Genomic DNA, 21,743 nt, shown 5'->3' on the forward strand with positions numbered 1-21,743 from the left:
TTACCAGGGATTTCAGCACACGCCTCACGGTGAAGTTTTATTATCACCCCTAAGTTCATGTAAACACAACACAACAAATGTTCGTTGATTGTGTTGTGTTGACTACTGTACTTTTACGTCAAAACATCACATCACAAGTGACGTTTACAGATTTTCATGTTGGTGATATAAATTTGCAGAAAATTGGCCACGCAGTATGGGAGATGCACCAGCTTCTGAAAAGGAATCCCCAAATTCTGATCCCTACCACAATGAACCACCAGGCGCGGTAAGATTTATAGTTTTCTCCATTTTTGTACATCTTATTGTATGCCACTGACTAAGCCCTTATCTACAGGACCGGCGTCCATTTGGTGGACTGGAGTTCCAAGTTTCGGAAGTGGTTGGACGACTAGAAGCCGGTGTGAACGCCCAAGAGACTCCAGAAGATGATAAGAAGCGAGAACAGCGCAAAATAAGCGCCGGCTTTTTCGAGCCGGAATCAACGAACATGGATGAGATTTTGAAGGTTTTGGAGGAATTGGTGGTGAAGACTGATCCTAATTGTGAAAGTATGGAACCGCCGTTGTTGCCTACGGATGCCACAACCCGTGCGGCTATTCTATCTCATAGTATTGCAGCATTATTTGGGCGTCTGGAGAGATCGCACGCCGCTCGGCTTGGCGCGCATATTGCTACCGAAACAACACGTTGGATGGCTCATATGTTCAGGTATTTTTTACAGTACATACACTATATATTCACGTCTACATCCCATGCGGGGTAGACAGAGCCAACAGTCTTAAAAAGACTGATTGGCCACATTCAGCTGTTTGGCTTAATAGTATTGAGATTAATAATAGTGACAGGTTGCTTCCCCATGGCCTAAAAGGAGAATCTCAAGTTTATACGCCTATCCCTTAGTCGCCTTTTACGACATCCATGGGAATGAAAGGGAGTGGTTCAATTTTTTTTTATAAGTGCCGGGAACCACACTGTGCTGCGGGGTGTATTTTACAATACATGGTATTAGAAAACTCGTAAAGTCGGGTCTACTTATTATTTTATGGCAATTTGTTATCAGTTGCCTTGAATTGTAATTGAGTTGGGATAAGATTACAAGCTTGTATTACAGTAGTAACATAAACATTGTTGATGTAATGGGAACAAAAACCAATGGTCAGATATTTGGTTGATAATTTAGTTCATTGTTTGTTGTTTAATGTTGATGTGCATTGTTTTGTACTAGATTGAATGTTGGAAACATTGGACTGAGCTTCATTTGCAGCAAACATACTGTCGAAATTTAAACAATTAGGTTCAGTTTTAAGAAAATTGTTGACATATGTATGTCAACAATTTTCTTAAATTATTTAAAAACATACATACATATAATCATGTTTATATCCTTTGTGGGGTAGACAGAGCTGACAGTCATGAATAGACTGATAGGCCACTTTGACCTGTTTGGCTTTATGATAGAATCGAGATTCAAATAGTGACAGGTTGCTAGCCCATCGCCTAAAAGAAGAATCCCAATTTTTCAGATTATAGATATTGTTAATCTTTTATTTCATTCTCGCATCATGTATGTAGATGGAGTGTTCCAAGTCTTTTATTCGCTAAAGTACTATAATATTAAAACAAGACTTACTTGTTCCAGATTAGACAGTTACAATGCATATTACCATCAAGAACAGCTTGAGGGGCTTGTTAGGGTCACAAGGATGTTGCTGCATCACAGATACCCTCGCTACTTGGAGGATGGAGGTGAGATAAAGCCATTTAGTATTCAAAACATTCAAAAGTAAACATACACACATATAATCACGTCTATATCCCTTGCAGGGTACATAGAGCCAACAGTCTTGAAAAGACTGATAGGCATCATTCAGCTATTTGGCTTGATGATAGAATTGCGATTCAAATAGTGACAGGTTGCTAGCCCATCGCCTAAAAGAAGAATCCCAAGTTTATCAGCCTACCCCTTAGTCGCCTTTTACGACATCCATGGGAGAGAGATGGAGTGAATCCTATTCTTTTTCTTTTGGTGCCGGGAACCACACGGCGCAAAAGTAGAATAAATGGGAATCACTTAGATAGGCATGTAACATCTTCATCTTCATCATCACTCACCATCAGGTGAGATGGGAGACAAATGCCTAATCCAAGGGTAGCCAATTAGTTTTGCTCGGGGTCTGTTTTTATTAATGACGTAGATAGAGCCAACAGTCTTGAAAAGTCTGATAGGCCACGTTCAGCTGTTTGGCTTTATGATGGAATTGAGATTCAATTCAATTCGATAAATACAAAGGTAAACAAACGAAGCGAACTCTTTCTTTCTTGTTTGTTCGCTACTTCGCGCGGCAGATTTCGAATTGACGTCAACAAACTTAATGCGGAGGATCAGTTTTATTAAATTACGTAGGTACTCTGTATGTAGTGCATGTTGCTGTTCTCGCGGTCCACACAAAATAGGTCGGCGGTCCGGATGCGCCATTTGGCGACCCCTGGCCTAATCCATAAAAGTATGTATGTATATACAGAACCAACTTGGCCTCCAGACTTATTTTAAAGCGCTATTTTGTATTTCAGCACTGTATGTATATACAGAACCAACTTGGCCTCCAGACTTATTTTAAAGCGCTATTTTGTATTTCAGCACTGTATGTATATACAGAACCAACTTGACCTCCAGACTTATTTTAAAGCGCTATTTTGTATTTCAGCACTGTATGTATATACAGAACCAACTTGGACTCCCAGACTTATTTTAAAGCGCTATTTCGTATTTCAGCACTGGCATTCACAAACCGCCTGCCTTGCATATACAGCTGCGTCGCGAGCCCTCTCGGAGTGGTACAGCACCTCTGCAGACAGCTCAGCCTCCCATTGGCCTGTGTCAAACCCGTGCCAGTACATGCATCAGGTAAAATATATATTTTTTTGTTTACATACATACATAAAATCACACCTCTTTCCCGGAGCAGAGACTACCTCTCTCCACTTGTCACGATCTCTTCATACTTTCTTCGCTTCATCCACATTCATAACTGTCTTCATGCAGGCTCAGCGGTTACAACCAAGGAAAATTTATTTATTAACTAGCTTTTACACGCAACTTCTACCGGGTAAATTTAGCGCCATTTACAAAAAGCGACGAATTTAAATATAAAGCCTCGTTAACAAAAAAGCGACAAAATTAAAAATTGCTCAATAGGAATACACTGCACTGACGCTTTGGAAGCGGCAGTAGACTTAGTTTCAAGTAATTTATTTGACGTCAAACTAATGGTTGTGAAACCAAAAGATATGACAACTAATAAATGATGAATAATAATTTTGAATTAAAAATACATACACAAAAAAAAATGTGGAGAGGATGAATGAAAGCAGGTTGACTAAGCATATATACAAGGAGAGTGTGGAGAGAAAGGTCGGAGTGGGAAGACCTAGACGAACGTATCTTAAATCAAATTAAGGACGTCCTGGGTCAGGGTCAGGTCAAAAGTACCCGAAACCGCCGAGCTTGCATGAAGAGAGTTATGAATGTGGATGAAGCGAAAGAAGTATGCAGAGATTGTGGCAAGTGGAAAGAGATAGTCTCTGCCTACCCCTCCGGAAAAGAGGCGTGATTTTATGTTACCTGCCTTGAATAGAATAGATTTATTTTCATTGCATAATATGCTTGCATATTTATACAGAAATGTTGCAAGGCCACTTTGCTATGTGTGATAATTCTTAAAAACCTTTACATTTTTGAAACTCTTATCATATGAATGTGAAAATCGTGCTAATAATGTCAACAACACAAATAGTTGAAAATAAAATGTACAATTACATCGTGATATGTTTTTTGGACTATTTTACCGTTACCGTTAAAAGTTAATAAATTTCAGAATTGAGATTGAGTCAGATTTTTACACGAAGCGACTCTCGTCTCACCGCCGTAACATTCGCCGGGGAATCTAACTCATATTTAATCATGCTTACACATTCAGTTACCTGAATGTGCACGTTTCGTCGTTATGTTTTCCCTCACTCGTAAATGTATCGGTTAACACTCAAACTAATGTACCTACATAACTCATGAGTCATTGATTGAACCTGTGACCTCACACGCATTACTTGCGCATTATAGCCACCTGATAGTCTTTTCAAGCCTGTTGGCTCTGTCTACCCCGCAAGGGGTAAAGACGTGTATGTATGTGTGTACCTTAACCGTTCGACCACCGACGTCATCTCCACCGGTACTTACCGCGTCTATCTCAAATTAATCATCAGGTCGCGGCATGGACATAGAAGCTTTAGAAAGGATATGCGACGATGATGCCGCCTCTAACCGCATCCCGCTCTTAGTGCTAGGCGAGGTGGGCGCCCCGCCGTTGGGTTGGAGCTCCCCCGTGGCGGCGCTAGCTCATATTTGTAGTAAAAGAGGTTTACATCTACATTTAAGTGGACATGCGTTGGCGTTACCACCCGTTATGGGTAGAGATGAGGTGAGTTTAATTTATTTTTTTAAATTTATTTTTTTTAATTTATTTTTTTTTAAATTTATTTTTTAAACATGATTTACAGAAATATGTGTTTACAGTTCATTTACAAAGGCGGCCTTATAGATATGTAAGTGCGATTTTGCGACAGGTTACCTGCTAGTGAGGATTTTTCAAATTGAATTACTATGTTATGTTTGCCTTTTTGGAGTGTTAAAAAATAATATTGATTATTTTAATTCTTGTTTGAAATAGGCACTTAATCATATCCCAACTGATAATAACACGGACATAGTTTACATTCAGGTAAAGTTCCCCTGCAAAGGTTGCGGAGGTCAGACGGGAGTCGCTTCGTGTAAAAACCTGACTCACCCAATCCAGGATCCATGGTCATTCAGGATCCATGAGAAAGAGATGGAGTGGTGCTAACCTTTTTTTTATTGGTGCCATTAATATATAAGAATAAAAAAAAATACACGAAAAGAAGATCCCACGTTTATAAGCCTATCCCTTCAGTAAGGACTGTCGCTTAAGAGTTGTTACTCTATCGATAGTATTGCTATCGATGCTTTTAAAGCCGCGCTATTTTCAGACGTTTAACTTAGCGGACTCCCTGACGCTGACACCTGGGCCTTGGTTTGGGGTACCGGGACTGCCTACTGTCGTATCCTTTACATATAATTAAATTAAAAAATTCTTATAAAATATAAATCATGTAATAATCGAATGTACTTTTTGTTATTTTATATATTTGTGCCCCCGTCCCTAAAATAATTTACTATTGAATGTACCCAAACGTTCTTAAGAAGATGCTGTAACAGTGATCATTACGTTTTAAACCAGTCATAACTTTTCCTTAACATAATTAACAGACATTTTTCAAAATACCAGAACCAATCACAGTGAATGACCAATCAAAAGGCGTGAATGCGGTAAGTTTTCATATCTTTATTTATTTGAAATAAATTTAAATTTTCGTTAGTTTTTTTAAATATAGAATTCGGAATAATATAATACTAGAAGTGGTAAGTACTGGTTAATAGCAAGCAAACGACCACACAATTCTTATAGTTTCAAATAGAATATGGAGTTTCTATTGTCTCGTATAATTTCTTTTTAAGACTATCTACCCCGCAAAGGATATAGACATTACTATATGTATGTATATAATTCTGTTCTATATAGTTTTATTCAACATTAATTTCGACAAATTAAATAAAGCGGATATAATATAATAAATTATATAGATATAGATACGTATCTTGATAGTCCTAATGCTTTGTTGGATTTATTTAGTGATATCTTACTATCTAGTCATAGATAATATATACCTTACGTATAGTTCTTGAATTACGTAAAACATGCATTATACAGTACACAGAAATATTAACTTTTCGTGATACTGAAATAAACAATCTTAAATTGTCTACCTATTATTGAATAAAATCTCCGCTCCTCCCAAAATCCTCTCCAATCCTGTTGGTCAATATTTCTACGCTTCGCCGTCTCACTCCGTTACAATGGACAGGCGGCCTTGGTTAAAGACGACATGATAATTATGTTGTTATGTTACGCCATTTTTGTTAAGTTCAAATTTTATTGGCGCGAAAATCTTAGCCTATCACAGCGCGCCATTTGTATCCGCGAACTACTGAACTGTCGGATATTACAAAAGAGAAATTTTGTTTTTGTATTTTAAGTATAATGTATATGTGATAAGGTCGTTTTTTTATTGAGTTTTCATTCGGTTTGGTTCGGCGGAGTTTTTTTTTAAATAAAATCACGTCTATATCCCTTGCGGGGTAGACAGCCCCAACAGTCTTGATAAGACTGATAGGCCACGTTCAGCTGTTTGGCTTGATGATAGAATTAAGATTCAAATAGTGACAGGTTGCTAGCCCATCGCCTAAAAGAAGAATCCCAAGTTTATAAGTCCACTTTTAGTCGCCTCTTGCGACATCAATGGGAACGAGATAGAGTGGTCCTAAATGTGTACTGCGTGCTGATGTTTATTCGGAAGAGTTTTGGGTACTAAACGCAGGCCGCCAAAATAGCACATCAACGTGCTTTTTAATGTTACTCGATTAAAATAGATGGTGCTCAACGCTGTTATTACTGTATGTGTATTGTATGTACAGGTTGGTAGCCGAGAGGGTGCCCTAGCGGCTTTAGCTGGTCTGTCAGTGGGGGGCAGTCGCGTGCCCGCATTGCCGCTGTGGACGTGCATCCGCGCGGGCGGCGCTCGCGGCCTCGCGCACAGGCTGCACTCCGCCTTCCGCGCCGCGCGCGCGCTGCACGCGGCCGTGCGCGGCGTGCGGCTGCGGCTACTGGTGACTATACACACTGCATGTACACACACACTGCATGTACACACACACTACATGTACACACACTACATGTACACACACACTACATGTACACACACACTGCATGTACACACACACTGCATGTACACACACACTGCATGTACACACACACTGCATGTACACACACACTGCATGTACACACACACTGCATGTACACACACACTGCATGTACACACACACTGCATGTACACACACACTGCATGTACACACACACTGCATGTACACACACACTGCATGTACACACACACTGCATGTACACACACACTGCATGTACACACACACACTGCATGTACACACACACTGCATGTACACACACACTGCATGTACACACACACGACATGTACACACACACTACATGTACACACACGCTGCATGTACACACACACTGCATGTACACACACACTGCATGTACACACACACTGCATGTACACACACACTGCATGTACACACACACGACATGTACACACACACTACATGTACACACACGCTGCATGTACACACACACTACATGTACACACACACTGCATGTACACACACTACATGTACACACACACTGCATGTACACACACACACTGCATGTACACACACACTACATGTACACACACACTACATGTACACACACACTACATGTACACACACGCTACATGTACACACACACTGCATGTACACACACACTGCATGTACACACACACTGCATGTACACACACTACAAGAAAGTGCAACATCGACCAATCAGAAAGCTGTGTATTATTTGCTGTATTTTAAAGAAGCCTAAAATTTAAAGCGCGTGTGCAATTGGTCGAACCGTTTAGAATATCTTACCAATAGATATCTGTAAGTTTATAAATTTACGTAGAAAATATGTGACGTAGCATTCCTCGCTGTGATTGGTTGATGGCGTATGACGTAAGAGATTACGCCACACACATATTGGATATTATTTGGTTAGTCTCATGACGTGAATATTTATGTTTCAGAGTGACAGACCAGGTGGGGATGAACCACCGACTGTAAGCATAGTTGTGAGTATTCTGAATTCAGTCATTTTCTCAACACTGCTTTTAACTACTAACTAACTAACTGTGCCGTTAACTTATATAAATAAACCAACACTCTCATGGCCAGGTGTTTCAGTTTAGCGTTAAGATTGTGAAAGTCGATAAAGGGAAAGGTAGGTCAATAAAGGGAAAATTGGGATTTTTTTAGACGGTGGTTTAGCAAACGTCGCTATTAATCTAAATTCCATATTTTTCCGAGCAGAGTCTTCGAGAATATTGGCTCTGACCCATAAATGACGAAGAAGGGTTATAAATATTGTATTTTGTTTGTGCCATGTATTCTAGGACTACTCCGTCTCTTTCTTATGGATGTCGTAAAAGGCGACTAAGGGATAAGCTTGTAAACTTTTGATTCTTCTTCAGGTCGATAAGCTGGCAGCCTGTCACTATTTGAATCTCAATTTTACCATTGGGCTGAACAGCTGAACGTGGCCTATCAGCCTTTTCAAGACTGTTGGCTCTGTCTGCCCCGCAAGGAATATATACCTATATTTTTTTTAGGACAACCTGTCACTATTTGAATCTCAATCATATCTTAAAGCCAAATAGCTGAACGTGGCCTATCAGTCTTTGCAAGACTGTAGGCTCTGTCTACCCCGCAAGGGATATAGACGTGATTATATGTATGTATGTATGTTTTTTTAGGAAGCAATAAGCCACGCATCGGCCTGTGTAGCGTTCCAATTCGCGCCGCCCGGGGTTGAAAAGCCGCCTCCATACTATGACAAACTCAATTCCTGGCTCGGACAAGTTCTACAGAGAGAGGCTGATATGGTAAGACACATGCTTTTTTTAACCGCTTTAAAAACAAAAGGCGGTTCTCATTTAGATCTGTATGTGTGTTTGTCCGAGATTATCTCGCGTATTTGTTACAATTAAAAGAAGGTTTAACCTACTTCAAAAAAGGAAGATAATAATTGGAGGTCTCTTGGTTCTCTTTTTACAAAAGTCATATCACGCCCTAGACATTTTATCAAGTTTGTTTAAATGTAGCTGAGGAAAAGCTTACTAATTTGAAAAAAAAAAACTCTGACCTCTAACTTGACTTAAAATATGGCTGATTTATAGCGGTTTAAAAAGTGAATTAATTCAGCTGACAATCAGTACATAAGTATTATAAAGTCCCTCTATTTTCTCTGTCTGTATGTGAGTATGCACTAATCTCGGAAAGTAGTCGACGGATTTTGTTCCTGTTTTAAATATTGGAAAGACTCATTTTATCAGCAATGTTTATATCTACTACTAAGTGCTATTCGCGGCCGACGACGGCCTCTGTGGCGCAGCGGTAGTACGCTTGTCTGCGACACCGGAGGTCCCGCGTTCGAATCCCGGCCAGGGCATGATGAGAAGAGAACTTTTTCTCATTGGCCTAGGTCTTGGATGTTTATCTATATAATTATTTATTATAAAATATAGTATCGTCGAGTTAGTATCTCGTAACACAAGTTTCGAACTTACTTCGAGGCTTACTCGATCTGTGTAATTTAGTCCCGTGTATATTTATTTATTATTTACATACATACATAAAATCACGCCTCTTTCCCGGAGGGGTAGGCAGAGACTACCTCTTTCCACTTGCCACGATCTCTGCATACTTCCTACGCTTCATCCACATTCATAACTCTCTTCATGCAAGCTCGGCGGTTATTATTTATTTATTTTATTCGTGCGAAGCCGGTGCGCATCGCTAGTTTGTTCAAACTGCGATGTCTCGAATCATAATCTTCTCCATTCAGATCAGCATAGAAGTGTGCGAGACGGAAGCCCACGGCGTCGTGCTGCGCTACTGCCCGCTAGAGGGCGCGGCGCCCGCCCGCGACCAGGTGGGGGCCTGGGCCGCCGAGCTGGAGGCGCAGCTGCACGTGTTGGAAGCTACCGTCGCCCTGAGGGAGACCTTCCACGAGAGGCTGGAGGGCCACGCGTGCCTGAAGCTGGTCCATGTGCCGGGGTGGGCAGGTATTCAAAGTTCAATTCGAAATGCCGTGCCGTGTGGTTCCCGGCACCGATACAAAAAAGAATGGGACCACTCCATCTCATTCCCATGGATGTCGTAAAAGCGACTGAGGGATAGGCTTACAAACTTGAGATTCTTTTTAGGCGATGGGCTAGCAACCTGTCACTATTTGAATCTCAATTCTATCTTAAAGCCAAATAGGTAGCTGAACGTGGCCTATCAGTCTTTGCAAGACTGTTGGCTCTGTCTACCCCACAAGGGATATAGACGTGATTATATGTATGTATGTATGTTCAATTCAAAATTTTTATTCATTATTATAGGATACTTCATATCGCTTAATAATTGTCGAAACGTATGGTTTAACAACATTGGTTGACGTCAAATAAATTACTTAAAACTAAGTTCACTGCCGCTTCCAAGGCGTCAGTGCAGAAGAATCGGTAACAAACTGGTGCTGGTATGTATGGTTTTGTTCTCTCTCACGGCTTCTGTGGCGCAGCGGTCTGTGATACCAGAGGTGCAGGGTTCGAATCCCGGCCGGGGCATGATGAGAAAAGAACTTTCTCTGATTTGCCTGTGTATAATTTTTTTTTAAAACTAGGTAAGATTTTTTGTTTGGCCGAGTTGAGGGTACTCGACCTCGACGCAGGTCACCCATGAGGTGGACAGATGAAATAAAATCAACACTAGGTGATCGTGAAGCGAGCCACTGACCCTTCTGTACGACCACGACCACTCTGACAAGAGTGTAACGCATAAGAAGAAGAAGATTTTTTATTCATGTCAGAGATTTGAGGAATTAACCTTTTGTTTTAGGTCTAGGTGGCGTCCGTTACGTCCCAGCGGGTTGGGAGGACGCCTCTCCGGAGGAAATAAACAATTTGAACAGACAATTAGTTGAAACGCTCCGTGCGACAGATGGCGCTTTCTCGTGCGGCGACGGTGACGACGGCATGGCGTGTGTCAGGTTAGGAACATTTATATACATTACAATGGATTTTCAATGTTTTGGACATACATACATACATATGTTCACGTCTATATCCCTTGCGGGGTAGACAGAGCCAACAGTCTTGAAAGGACTGAATGGCCACGTTCAGCTATTTGGCTTAATGATAGAATTGAGATTCAAATAGTGACAGGTTGCTAGCCCATCGCCTAAAAAATAATCCCAAGTTTGTAAGCCTATCCCTTAGTCGCCTTTTACGACATCCATTGGAAAGAGATGGAGTGGTCCTATTCTTTTTTGTATTGGTGCCGGGAACCACACGGCACGGCAATGTTTTGGATGGTTCATGAATTAACGGATTTTAATCATAATTTTTACGCGAACACTCCCGTCTGATCTATGCAACTTTTGATAATGAACCTTATCCATAATGGATCATTTTAAAAGCTGCACTGGTTGAAAGTGACCCATTCCCTACATCGCCTTTTACGACATTCACGCAAAACGAGACAGAGTGCTCATATCTGGTTTGATTGATTGATTTTACTTGATGATTCATCAATAATATCCTGTTTACAGATTCGGCATGGTAACAGCGGATACGGATGTAGATGAACTGCTGGAACTGGTGATGACGGCTGGCAAAGAGGTGGAGGAAAGTTCTAGGGCGCTCACGAATATGACGGAAGTTTTGAAGAAGGGTGAGCTATATTTATACATTATATTACGGCCTCTGTTGTGCAGCGGTAGTATACTTGTCTGTGTCAGAGTCGGTCCCGGGTTCGAATCCCGGCTAGGGCTAGCATGATGAGAAAACTAACTTTTTCTGATTCCCACTGCGCCACAGAGCACGTCAATGTGTCAAGATATACCGCACTTTCTCCACCGAAATGTGGTCGAAATCAATTTTTTTTTTTATTAAAAGTTCGTTTTGTAACGAAAATTTATCTTGCATCTCATTCTTTTTCTCAGGCATCGAAGCCGCCCAAGCGGATATAGAGCGAGAGAATGCTGAAAGACTATGGCAAGAAGGCCTTCTACGTAGAATGCCAGTAGTGGGCCGCGTGGTGGACTGGTGGTCACCGGCCAACGTGCCAATGACCGCAGGAAGGAGATTGCATCTCGCTTTAGGAACTCTTCAGACCACAGACGATGTCTATAGGTAAGTTTCTCGTCTCGTTTCTCAATGTCTTTCTCGTATTAGTTGGATGGTGTACGGCCAACGTGCCAATGACCGCAGGAAGGAGATTGCATCTCGCTTTAGGAACTCTTCAGACCACAGACGATGTCTATAGGTAAGTTTCTCGTCTCGTTTCTCAATGTCTTTCTCGTATTAGTTGGATGGTGTACGGCCAACGTGCCAATGACCGCAGGAAGGAGATTGCATCTCGCTTTAGGAACTCTTCAGACCACAGACGATGTCTATAGGTAAGTTTCTCGTCTCATTTCTCAGTCTTTCTGACTTTTTCTCATAGTAGATGGATGGTGTACGGCCAACGTGCCAATGACCGCAGGAAGGAGATTGCATCTCGCTTTAGGAACTCTTCAGACCACAGACGACGTCTATAGGTAAGTTTCTCGTCTCGTTTCTCAATGTCTTTCTGACTCTTTCTCGTATTAGTTGGATGGTGTACGGCCAACGTGCCAATGACCGCAGGAAGGAGATTGCATCTAGCTTTAGGAACTCTTCAGACCACAGACGATGTCTATAGGTAAGTTTCTCGTCTAGTGTCTCAAGGTCTTTCTGACTCTTTCTCATATTAGATGGATGGTGTACGGCCAACGTGCCAATGACCGCAGGAAGGAGATTGCATCTTGCTTTAGGAACTTTTCAGACCACAGACGATGTCTATAGGTAAGTTTCTCGTCTCGTTTCTCAATGTCTTTCTGACTTTTTCTCATAGTAGATGGATGGTGTACGGCCAACGTGCCAATGACCGCAGGAAGGAGATTGCATCTCGCTTTAGGAACTCTTCAGACCACAGACGATGTGTAAAGGTAAGTTTTTGTCTCATTCGCACTCTATTTCCATCTCTTTTCTGAAACTTATTCTCCCTCTTTTTAACACTCCTTTTGTAGAAAACGCAACAAAGACATTTCTTATCTCTTTCTAGCTATAGACTAGCTCGACTGAAAAAGCGGCTTCATAGCTCGAACATGACTAAACTACTTAAACTGAAAAAATTCCTCAATAAAATCTACGTATATATATATTGTTTGTATCCCTTGCGGGGTAGACAGAGCCAACATTATTGTATGCAATCGACAGTATGTATGTACGCAGTCAACTCTTGCGGCGAGCGAAATCGCGGATAACAGCTAGTTTTTTTTTTTATAATAATCATCACTCTGTTCCCAGGTACGTCCAAGAGAAAAACAAACAGAAGCAAGAGGAACCGGAACCGGCGCGGGCGCACTCCCCCACGCGGACTGAGAAGTGACACAAGCACATCGACATAGCGATACACGACTAATGTTCGCCCAATGTTTGCTAATTATACCAATATTGGTTAAAAATTAATAATGAAGTTTGTGTTACAAAATGTGAAGCGATATGTCCAATGTTTGCTGTTGTTTTACCAATGTTGGACGCAATGTTCATTACGAGATATAGTTAAAAAAGAGACAAATATAGTGTTTCATAGCTAACGATGTTTCTCCAATGTTTGGTATTGCGAAATCAATGTTTGACAAGTGATCGATCTTCAAAGAAAAGCGACAAATATAATGATTGTCAACTATGTAACAATGTTTGCCTCAAGAATATCAAACCGATATTGATTGAAGAATGAATAAAAATGTAAAACGATATGCCCAATATTGGCTATTATATTCCACCAAATGCTGGACAAATATTCTCTACGCGATAGACAAATATTACATTGTGATACAGCAAAAAAATTTTGCATACTGCATGCGTTGCTCAAGTCAATACAACTAACGCCATCTATTGGAATGTATGTGAAACATGATAATAATGCTTGTTAGACTATATCCGATAGTATACCAAAAATGAGACGCTCTTACGGTGAGGAAACCTGTACCATAGTCCAATATAGGTTGGGTTCCCCTGCAATGGTTACCGAAGTCAGATGGGAGTCATTTTGTGTAAAAACCTGACTCACCCAATTGACGTTCATGGTAAAATGGTGCGCCCGGGCTCCTCTGTGAGGACGTAACCGGCAATGATGACAAAAAATAGATTTTTATTCATAATATTACATCTGAAATTATATAATTTAAAAAATTGGTAAACATTGGACGACATTGTTAATAAAAAGCATCGCGTTGAACTGCCAAATTACATTATTATTTTAATTAGCAGAGCTTATTAATTATTATACTTATAACGAATATGTATACTTCATTATTATTCGTATTTATAATGTGATCTGTATTGTAAATGCTAGTTTTTAATGTTAATAAAAATAGTGAAATATATAAGGTCAGTACAAATTATTTTAATTCGGCTATCCAATTTATACTCAATTTAATTTTGAAGCGCTTGACAAAATTCGACAGTGTTTCAAATGTTTCTGTAAGAAATAAGTCAAGTGTAATACGCGTTTTAGTTCAGTTAGCGACAATTTCAAGACAAATGTCATTGAAGGAAAAAAATTACCAAAAAATTATTATTATTTTTTTCAATATGGTTGTTCAGTTATAATTTTATATGGAATCTATCATTTATACCCATAAAAGCAGGACGCTGAGCACTTATTAAAAGAAACTTTGACCCCTTGTAACCTGTTTTCACTAATAAAAATAGATATTCATTTATAAATAGTTTTAATATGGAGGTTTACTCCATCAATTTGAACTTGTACCGACCTTACATAATTTTCAATTAACTATAACTTACAAACGTACTTTCAGATAGAAAAAAAAACTGTAGAACAGTTTTTATTATTGTCTTGTACTGATAAAAATAGCTTGGCATTCAGATTGTAATGTCGTAGGTGTAGTCCAAGGACGGATATTTCAGAATTCCTAAGGGAACTCCGAAGCTAATTATCTACAATATGACTGAAACGTGACCTATAAGGGTTTGACATAATTTTTCATCCTTGTATAATTGAAAGAAAGAAACTTTTCATCTTTGAACGAAAAAACTTTACTGTAGAAGAATCGTTCGTATGACAAACGACTGTCGGAGAAAAGTAAACTATTGTATTAAAGTTCAGTGCAAATTATACATAGAAATGTATGTATGTAATAGTGTAATGCTGTACAAAAATTAGCTTTTCTACTTAGTAGTTTAAACTCTGGTTTTGCTACATAAACATATATATATAGGATGTTTCAAATTTAAATTTAATCTTTAATTCACTTGCATTGAAAGTGTGTTGATTATTTTATAGTTGACAAGTATGTGATTTTTTTTTTATTTTACTATATTTCTCTATGGTATGTAAGAAATGGGTACCATGTGTAAAAAAAATTACACAATAGTTTAGATTGGTCCAGTTCCACATATAGCAGGCATCTGTGGTACTAAGCTGTACTTTTGGTAGCCAAATAAATGTGTAATGTCGTTTTATGTATGTGATTTAAATCCAATAAAAAACTTACAATATTAAAGAAACACTACCACTGTATTCGTCTTGTCCTTTTAGCACACATAATTAAATCTTATTTTTGGTAGAATTTTATTTTTAATTTCAATTGTGTCATCACAACTTTTGTTCAATACATTATGTAGTAAAATATTTAAGGCATTATAAAGGTGCGAATAATATTTAAGATCTCTATATGTTACCCAAATTCTAGAAAACTTGTATTATAATTGTAAGAGATTTGACACACTATTGGTACTGTTTTTACAGATTTGAGCGCCAGTAACATGGCACGCGCGATGCCGTCTTTATCGCGCGGAAAACTATCGCCATCTCGCTTTTTATTATAAAGTGAACAGCATTGAGCGTCCGTGGTCGAATCGATAAGGTGCCTTTAAAATGCGTGATGCACATACAGGCACAGGATCGAATCCCACCTCGGCCATGTAGCAATGACTATTTTCAAAGATATTTACATTAGTTTGAATACTAACCGATGCTCTCATGGTAAAATCATTGCGAGAAAACCTACATATTTAGGCAACTGGATGTGTAGCCATGATCGATTAAATATGAGTCAGGTTTACCTGCAAAAGTCGCGGAGGTCAGATGGGAGTCGCTTCCTGTAAAAACCTGACTCACCCAATCCAGTATACATTGTCAAAGGCATACCCCGGGCTCTTCTCCAGAGGGATGAGGATGCAAACGGGGCTAAAGCCAGGAGGTGGGATAAGTGATAGTTTATCGCCGCGATAAAAACGGCATCGCGCGTGTCATGCTATGCTACAGAGGCAGGTAATGTATTCACGAAGCTTTATAAGGCAATATGTCTTATCTATGCTCCCTATATATTTTTCTCGGATTACCTAGGTATAACTATCTTATCTATGCTCCCTATATATTTTTCTCGGATTACCTAGGTATAACTAAGCGGTAGGTAAAGCTTAAACAGTAATAGTGATAAATTTATTAATTTTGAGGTACAAATTTTATTTGATACTTGTAGATTTAAGTATGTATTTATTTCCAAAATGTATGTACCTCGTTATTATTTTAATTAATCGGTTGGTGGAACTGATATTTTAATGTTCTAAGTTAATCAGTAAAAATGTAACTATTTGAGTCGAATACTTACAATTTTCACAATGTTACTATTGTTTAATTTGTATGGTCAAAACAATGTTGTACTCTGCCGCAACGCCCCCTGTTGGAATTTTTCTTCTACCTATGGCAATTTAATGTACAACAGAAGAATATTATGTACAAAAAACAATTTAGTATGTACATACAGTAAATTTGAGAAAAAATGATACTTTATAGGGCGCTGCTAGAGAGAGAGGGTATACTATACAGCAACGCCACTCAGAATACTTACTTGTATTTATACTAGAAAGCTGATTTTTGAGTTAGACGATGTACGACCGTTTATTAGTATGTACGTCTTAGAATAATAATGAAAATATAAGCAACTATTGTTTTATCTAACTTTAAAAGAAATGCCTTGCAAAGCCTTATTATTTATTAACGAATAAATTGATTAGATACTGTACTGCAGGCCAATTCTGCTATTTTATTTTTAGCCGAAACGGATCTGAAACGCTTTGATGACAACTTTTGGTATTCTACTAACCATTTTTCAAAACGAAGTCGTATCGCATTGGTTACACAGCCGAAAGGGTTCGGTTGTCGTATTCTGCTAAAGGACACGTAAAGTTCCGTTTGCCGTTCGGCTATTATTGCGTATTCTGATAACTTTTTGACAGTTGGTCCGGCCGAAACACAACGGTTCTGCGTTAGTTGAATTGTCAAAAGTTGCGGTTTTGCATCGGCAGCAAAGGTTTAACTTTTGCGAAATTTTGCGATTATCTTGTGATAAAATTGTAAGGTAGGTAATTCCTTGATTATATTAAATTACCTTTTCGGGTGTTTATTGTTGACTTAAAATTTTTGTTCAGTCAAAATTCATTGTTATTTCATTGGTTACTCATACCTTCTTACATATTATTCTTGCAGAAATAATGAGCTCATATTTAGCTTGGGATATAATGTTGAGAGCGCAGCTTCAGGATATTGCCAGGGCTAGAGACCGTCGTAGAAAAAGTCGCAATTCGGCATCAAGAGGGAAGGCCTTTGATATGACCGACAGGGAATTTTTAAAAACCTACAGGTTATCAAAGACCCTTGCACGTCACCTCATCAACGAATTACGGCCCTTTTTACGCCGGCCTCGCCGCAGTGATGCCATAAGCCCAGAAAATAAGGTAAAAGATTTACCCTTCCATCTACAGTGTGCCCCTTCTATACCAACTTTTAATTAATTCAATTTTAACTTCTAGGTGCTAATAGCATTAGCATTTTTTGCTTCTGGCTCATACCAGACCATAACTGGCCAATGTAGGGTCCATGGAGTTTCGCAGCCAACCGTGTCCCGGGCTATTAAGGAGGTGGTAGGGGCTTTAAATATGCCTGATATTTTAAATAAATATATTGTGTTCCCTTTGACTCAAGCTGGCCGGGAACAACTAAAGACCCAGTAAGTATATTGTATTATTCTTAAATATGTATGTAGCTATATCAAATAAATGTTAATTTTGGTGATTTGTTGCAGGTTTTATTCAAAATTCAGTATCCCAGGAGTTGTGGGATGCATAGATGGGACCCATGTTTCAATTATTAAACCCACTCAAAATGAGGAGAGGTATATGAATAGGAAGGGTTATCACTCCTTAAATGTACAAATTGTAAGCATGGTCTTCTTACTCTTAAATATTTGTACTCTTTTAAATGGAGTGTTTATTTTAGTCAACAAAAATTAAAATGATATTTTTATTTCAGATTTGTGATGTGAATCTCATTATAATGAGTGTGGATGCCAGCCACCCTGGCTCAACACACGATAGTGTTATCTGGGGTGAACATCCTTTAAATAATTACTTACAGAGGCAATTGGCCTTGGGTGAAAATTTGTATTTGTTAGGTTTGTATATTTTGTTACAAGTTTATAAATATAATTTCAAATTTAAATACATATTAATTCATTATTTTATTCATCAGGTGATTCGGGCTATGCTTTAAGACCAAGCATGATGACGCCAATTTTAAATGCTCTACCTGACACGCCTGAAGAGCACTACTACAACCTTCACGTCACAGCTAGAAATACTGTAGAGCGCTGTATTGGAGTTCTAAAAGCGCGTTTTAGGTGGGTATACTTATATTGCTTGTTAAAGTAATTGATGAAATAAAAATACTATTATTTTTGTAAAGTTGTGTAATAACTGTTTTATAATCATTTAGCTATTTTACTTTTTGGCTCTTCTATTATAATCTTTTTTTATCTGAAATCATCTCAAGTCTTATATTCTAAAGAAATTTCAATCAAAAACAATAAAATTATATCTAATATGCATCTTTGAAATCACAGTTAAATTACAAATCAGTCTTTTTACCTGAAGAAATATAAATCAATAACAATAACAATCTTTACAATAAAACATACATACATACATACATACAATCACGTCTATATCCCTTGCGGGGTAGACAGAGCCTACAGTCTTGTAAAGACTGATAGGCCACGTTCAAGCCATTTGGCTTTAAGATAGGATTGAGATTCAAATAGTGACAGGTTGCTAGCCCATCGCCTAAAAGCAGAATCCCAAGTTTATAAGCCTACTCCTTAGTCGGCTTTTACGACATCCATGGGAAAGAGATGGAGTGGTCCTATTCTTTTTTGTATTGGTGCCGGAAACCACACGGCACTAAATACACAATACAATAAAACAATTTTAAAATATTCATTATTAGGTACTTTTTGGTACATCTATATCCATTGAAATCACAGTTTTATTACCAAAATCAGTCTTATTTAAAAATCAATAATTTCTTATTAATCTATGTTATATTAACATATGAAAAATATTTCAATTTACTAACTATAAGTATTACTTTTTGATACTTCTATTATTTATATTATGCCATTTTGAAATCACAGTTAAATTACGGATCCTGTATCAATAAATTCTTATCAATTATGTTGCAGATGCCTGTTATCTGCTCGACAACTTCATTACGATCCCATCTCAGCTGCGCGCATAGTGAATGCATGTTGTGTTTTACACAATATAGCAAACAAGGCACGCTTAAATGTCCATCCACTAAACAATGATGAAATAGCAGCTGAACTTGCTGCTAATGTTGATTTGCGCAGGCTTGAAGCAAGGATTGACAGCAACAGGCATCAAATCAATCAGGAACTTTCAGAAGGCAGGGCAGTCCAACAATCGCTCGTGGACCGTCTGTGGGAAGAAAAACACAGACATTGATTAAAAACCTAATTGATACTGTACTCGCCTCACAATAATTTTATTAAATCTTATTATCACCATAATATTTACCTTTCATTACGCCTTCTAGTCACTACTAATGGTCACTCTCATCCCTCGAAGAAATTCGAGGACTCTGAAAAAAAAGTTATGATTAAAAAAACCGGCAACATGTTTGATGATATATTATAATAATTAAAATAAAATCAAAGAATATGTAAAGGCGGTTATACAAAAAAAGATTCTTACTTTTTGAGTATGATGTCCATGCTGTAGTGTAGAGGAGCCTGCAGGATCAAATGTAGACGACACTGCATCTGCTAGCTTATTTATAGCTAGTGCTATTTGCTGCAATGCCTCTACCTTTTTTATTTCTATCTCCATTTGTTTAGTTTGGGCTGCAAGCTTTGCTTCCTCAAGCCTAACAAATGCAGCTCGTGACTCATCCAGGGACTCTTCTACTTGTTGCGCTAAAACAAACATTAAAATAATATTTGATTGGCAGTTTTAAGAAAAATTTTGCTAAATATATATTATAATTGTTACTTACTCAACAAGGACCTATGTCTAGCATGAACTCTAGGCCTGTGTCTAGAACGGCGAGGCCTGGGCTCTGATTCTGTAGGCTCAAGTTGGGGTGCTGAGTCTTGTGGTGTATCATGGTCATCAGTGCCAATCATTTGTATCGAGACAGGAAGATCGGAGATAGAAATTTGCTCAGTCATATCCTGCTCATACCTGTAAAGCAACCCATCCTATATTTTTGTGACCTCTTTTGTGCCACAGCTTTGCTAACTTGTCAACAAAATGCATGTGATATGCAACTGAAATTGGCTTTGGTTCAATTGGTAATAATGAAGCACTAACATATATAATCTATAATAGTTTAATCACTCACTCAATTTCAATGTCGTTCATATAACTTGACAACTCTTGGGGTTGTTGAGGGTGGGATGCTTCATCAGCAGTGTTCTACAGTGAAAATCAAAACATGAAAAAATAAACTGTTAAACTAACATAACAAACCAACATTTATTGTTTATTGTATACATAAAATGAAATTACCTGAGACAAAAAAGGATTTTGTTGCACACCCTGCAACGGAGTGACAACATCTCGTCCCAATATTGTGGCCACTCTATCCTCAATAGGGCTCAAAGAAATATCTATTGCTGGTCCTCCTCCAGTCCCACCCACACTTTGGCGTATGGTACGTAATTTCGATTTCACTCTACCTTTGAAATCATTCCAGTACTGAAACAATTATGTAAAAAATATTTTTTTATTGGCTAGGTAAGAAATCATTATTACAATTTTTTATGTATTGTGTTACTAGCATTATCGTGAACCCACAGGAACAATTCTCTTGGCCGGAATGAAGGGTATCCTATATCATTCTTCATACCCCAGACTATGTCTATGCAAAATTTCATCCAAGATAGGTTCAGTGGTTTAAGCGTGAAGGCTGGACAAACAAAAACACTTTCGCATTTCTTATATTAGAGAGGATTAATTTTAAATGAAATAAAAATATAACTACACACCCACCCTTAAATGGGTAGTTTTTGGTGAAGTTATTTCTAAGTACTTAAGGTACTTACACGGCTCCATTCCTTGGGTTTTCTATATGTGCCCTCAGCATTACAAATCGTGGCACACTCATTCCACAGGCGAGAAGCAAGTGCCCGTGCCTCTTTACTATGTACACGACCAAGTGCCAAATCTTTATGGCGATCCATGAACTCCACCAACAGCTCCAACTGCCTCACAGAAGTTATTCTTCTGCTACGGCCAGCTTGTGCAGACGAGTTTTGTGACATTTTATCTACGAACGAAATTTAATATGAAGTTTACGAGAAAATTTTACAAAATAAAATTCATAGTTCTATTATTTGCCGGTTTATGTGGTGGTGGCCTATAGCACAAACCTCTTTGAGATCCGTCTCAGCAGTAGAACGTATTTATTTCGTGTTGTGTCTAACTATAACTTATAATAATAATAAATAACTTACTTTGTTAAAAATTTTCGTTTGCCGCTTCGTGAATTCAAAACAAACCAC

The 21,743-nt window shown here is 38.5% G+C and overlaps 3 protein-coding genes across 3 annotated transcripts; 2 read left to right on the top strand and 1 right to left on the bottom strand.

Moving 5' to 3' along the window:
* The first annotated feature begins 113 nt into the window (after positions 1-113).
* Positions 114-17,352, top strand: LOC106137063 (pyridoxal-dependent decarboxylase domain-containing protein 1). The gene is made up of 15 exons (XM_060946759.1): positions 114-268; positions 338-711; positions 1,643-1,749; positions 2,777-2,908; positions 4,264-4,478; positions 5,065-5,136; positions 5,345-5,404; positions 6,611-6,802; positions 7,816-7,860; positions 8,542-8,670; positions 9,633-9,852; positions 10,670-10,820; positions 11,382-11,503; positions 11,775-11,964; positions 13,162-17,352. Exons 1-15 carry the CDS (start codon positions 197-199, stop codon positions 13,241-13,243), a joined length of 2,163 nt encoding a protein of 720 aa, XP_060802742.1. The 5' UTR covers positions 114-196; the 3' UTR covers positions 13,244-17,352.
* Positions 17,353-17,479: 127 nt separating this feature from the next.
* Positions 17,480-19,981, top strand: LOC132902295 (putative nuclease HARBI1). The gene is made up of 5 exons (XM_060946761.1): positions 17,480-17,891; positions 17,967-18,099; positions 18,194-18,335; positions 18,413-18,560; positions 19,401-19,981. Exons 1-5 carry the CDS (start codon positions 17,821-17,823, stop codon positions 19,681-19,683), a joined length of 777 nt encoding a protein of 258 aa, XP_060802744.1. The 5' UTR covers positions 17,480-17,820; the 3' UTR covers positions 19,684-19,981.
* On the bottom strand, positions 19,570-21,503 carry LOC106141659 (uncharacterized). The gene is made up of 7 exons (XM_060946760.1): positions 21,285-21,503; positions 20,749-20,937; positions 20,582-20,655; positions 20,234-20,421; positions 19,933-20,153; positions 19,756-19,819; positions 19,570-19,656 (listed from the first exon to the last, which is right to left on the bottom strand). Exons 1-6 carry the CDS (start codon positions 21,501-21,503, stop codon positions 19,781-19,783), a joined length of 930 nt encoding a protein of 309 aa, XP_060802743.1. The 3' UTR covers positions 19,570-19,656; positions 19,756-19,780.
* Positions 21,504-21,743: the final 240 nt, after the last annotated feature.

This window comes from Amyelois transitella, chromosome 12 (assembly GCF_032362555.1).
Source record: "Amyelois transitella isolate CPQ chromosome 12, ilAmyTran1.1, whole genome shotgun sequence".
Taxonomy (NCBI): Eukaryota; Metazoa; Arthropoda; class Insecta; order Lepidoptera; family Pyralidae; genus Amyelois; species Amyelois transitella.

What these genes read in the sequence shown, in the direction of transcription:
- LOC106141659 (XM_060946760.1), bottom strand. Translation starts at nt 21,503, where the DNA reads ATGTCACAAAACTCGTCTGCACAAGCTGGCCGTAGCAGAAGAATAACT. An exon ending in AACCCAAGGAATGGAGCCGT is followed by an intron (nt 20,938 to 21,284) that starts GTAAGTACCTTA and finishes TAATTGTTTCAG; the next exon opens with TACTGGAATGATTTCAAAGG. An exon ending in ATGAACGACATTGAAATTGA is followed by an intron (nt 20,422 to 20,581) that starts GTGAGTGATTAA and finishes GTTGCTTTACAG; the next exon opens with GTATGAGCAGGATATGACTG.
- LOC106137063 (XM_060946759.1), top strand. Translation starts at nt 197, where the DNA reads ATGGGAGATGCACCAGCTTCTGAAAAGGAATCCCCAAATTCTGATCCC. An exon ending in AATCAAAAGGCGTGAATGCG is followed by an intron (nt 5,405 to 6,610) that starts GTAAGTTTTCAT and finishes TTGTATGTACAG; the next exon opens with GTTGGTAGCCGAGAGGGTGC. An exon ending in GCGTGCGGCTGCGGCTACTG is followed by an intron (nt 6,803 to 7,815) that starts GTGACTATACAC and finishes TTTATGTTTCAG; the next exon opens with AGTGACAGACCAGGTGGGGA.
- LOC132902295 (XM_060946761.1), top strand. Translation starts at nt 17,821, where the DNA reads ATGCCTGATATTTTAAATAAATATATTGTGTTCCCTTTGACTCAAGCT. An exon ending in ACTCCTTAAATGTACAAATT is followed by an intron (nt 18,100 to 18,193) that starts GTAAGCATGGTC and finishes TTTTTATTTCAG; the next exon opens with ATTTGTGATGTGAATCTCAT. An exon ending in TGAAAATTTGTATTTGTTAG is followed by an intron (nt 18,336 to 18,412) that starts GTTTGTATATTT and finishes TTTATTCATCAG; the next exon opens with GTGATTCGGGCTATGCTTTA.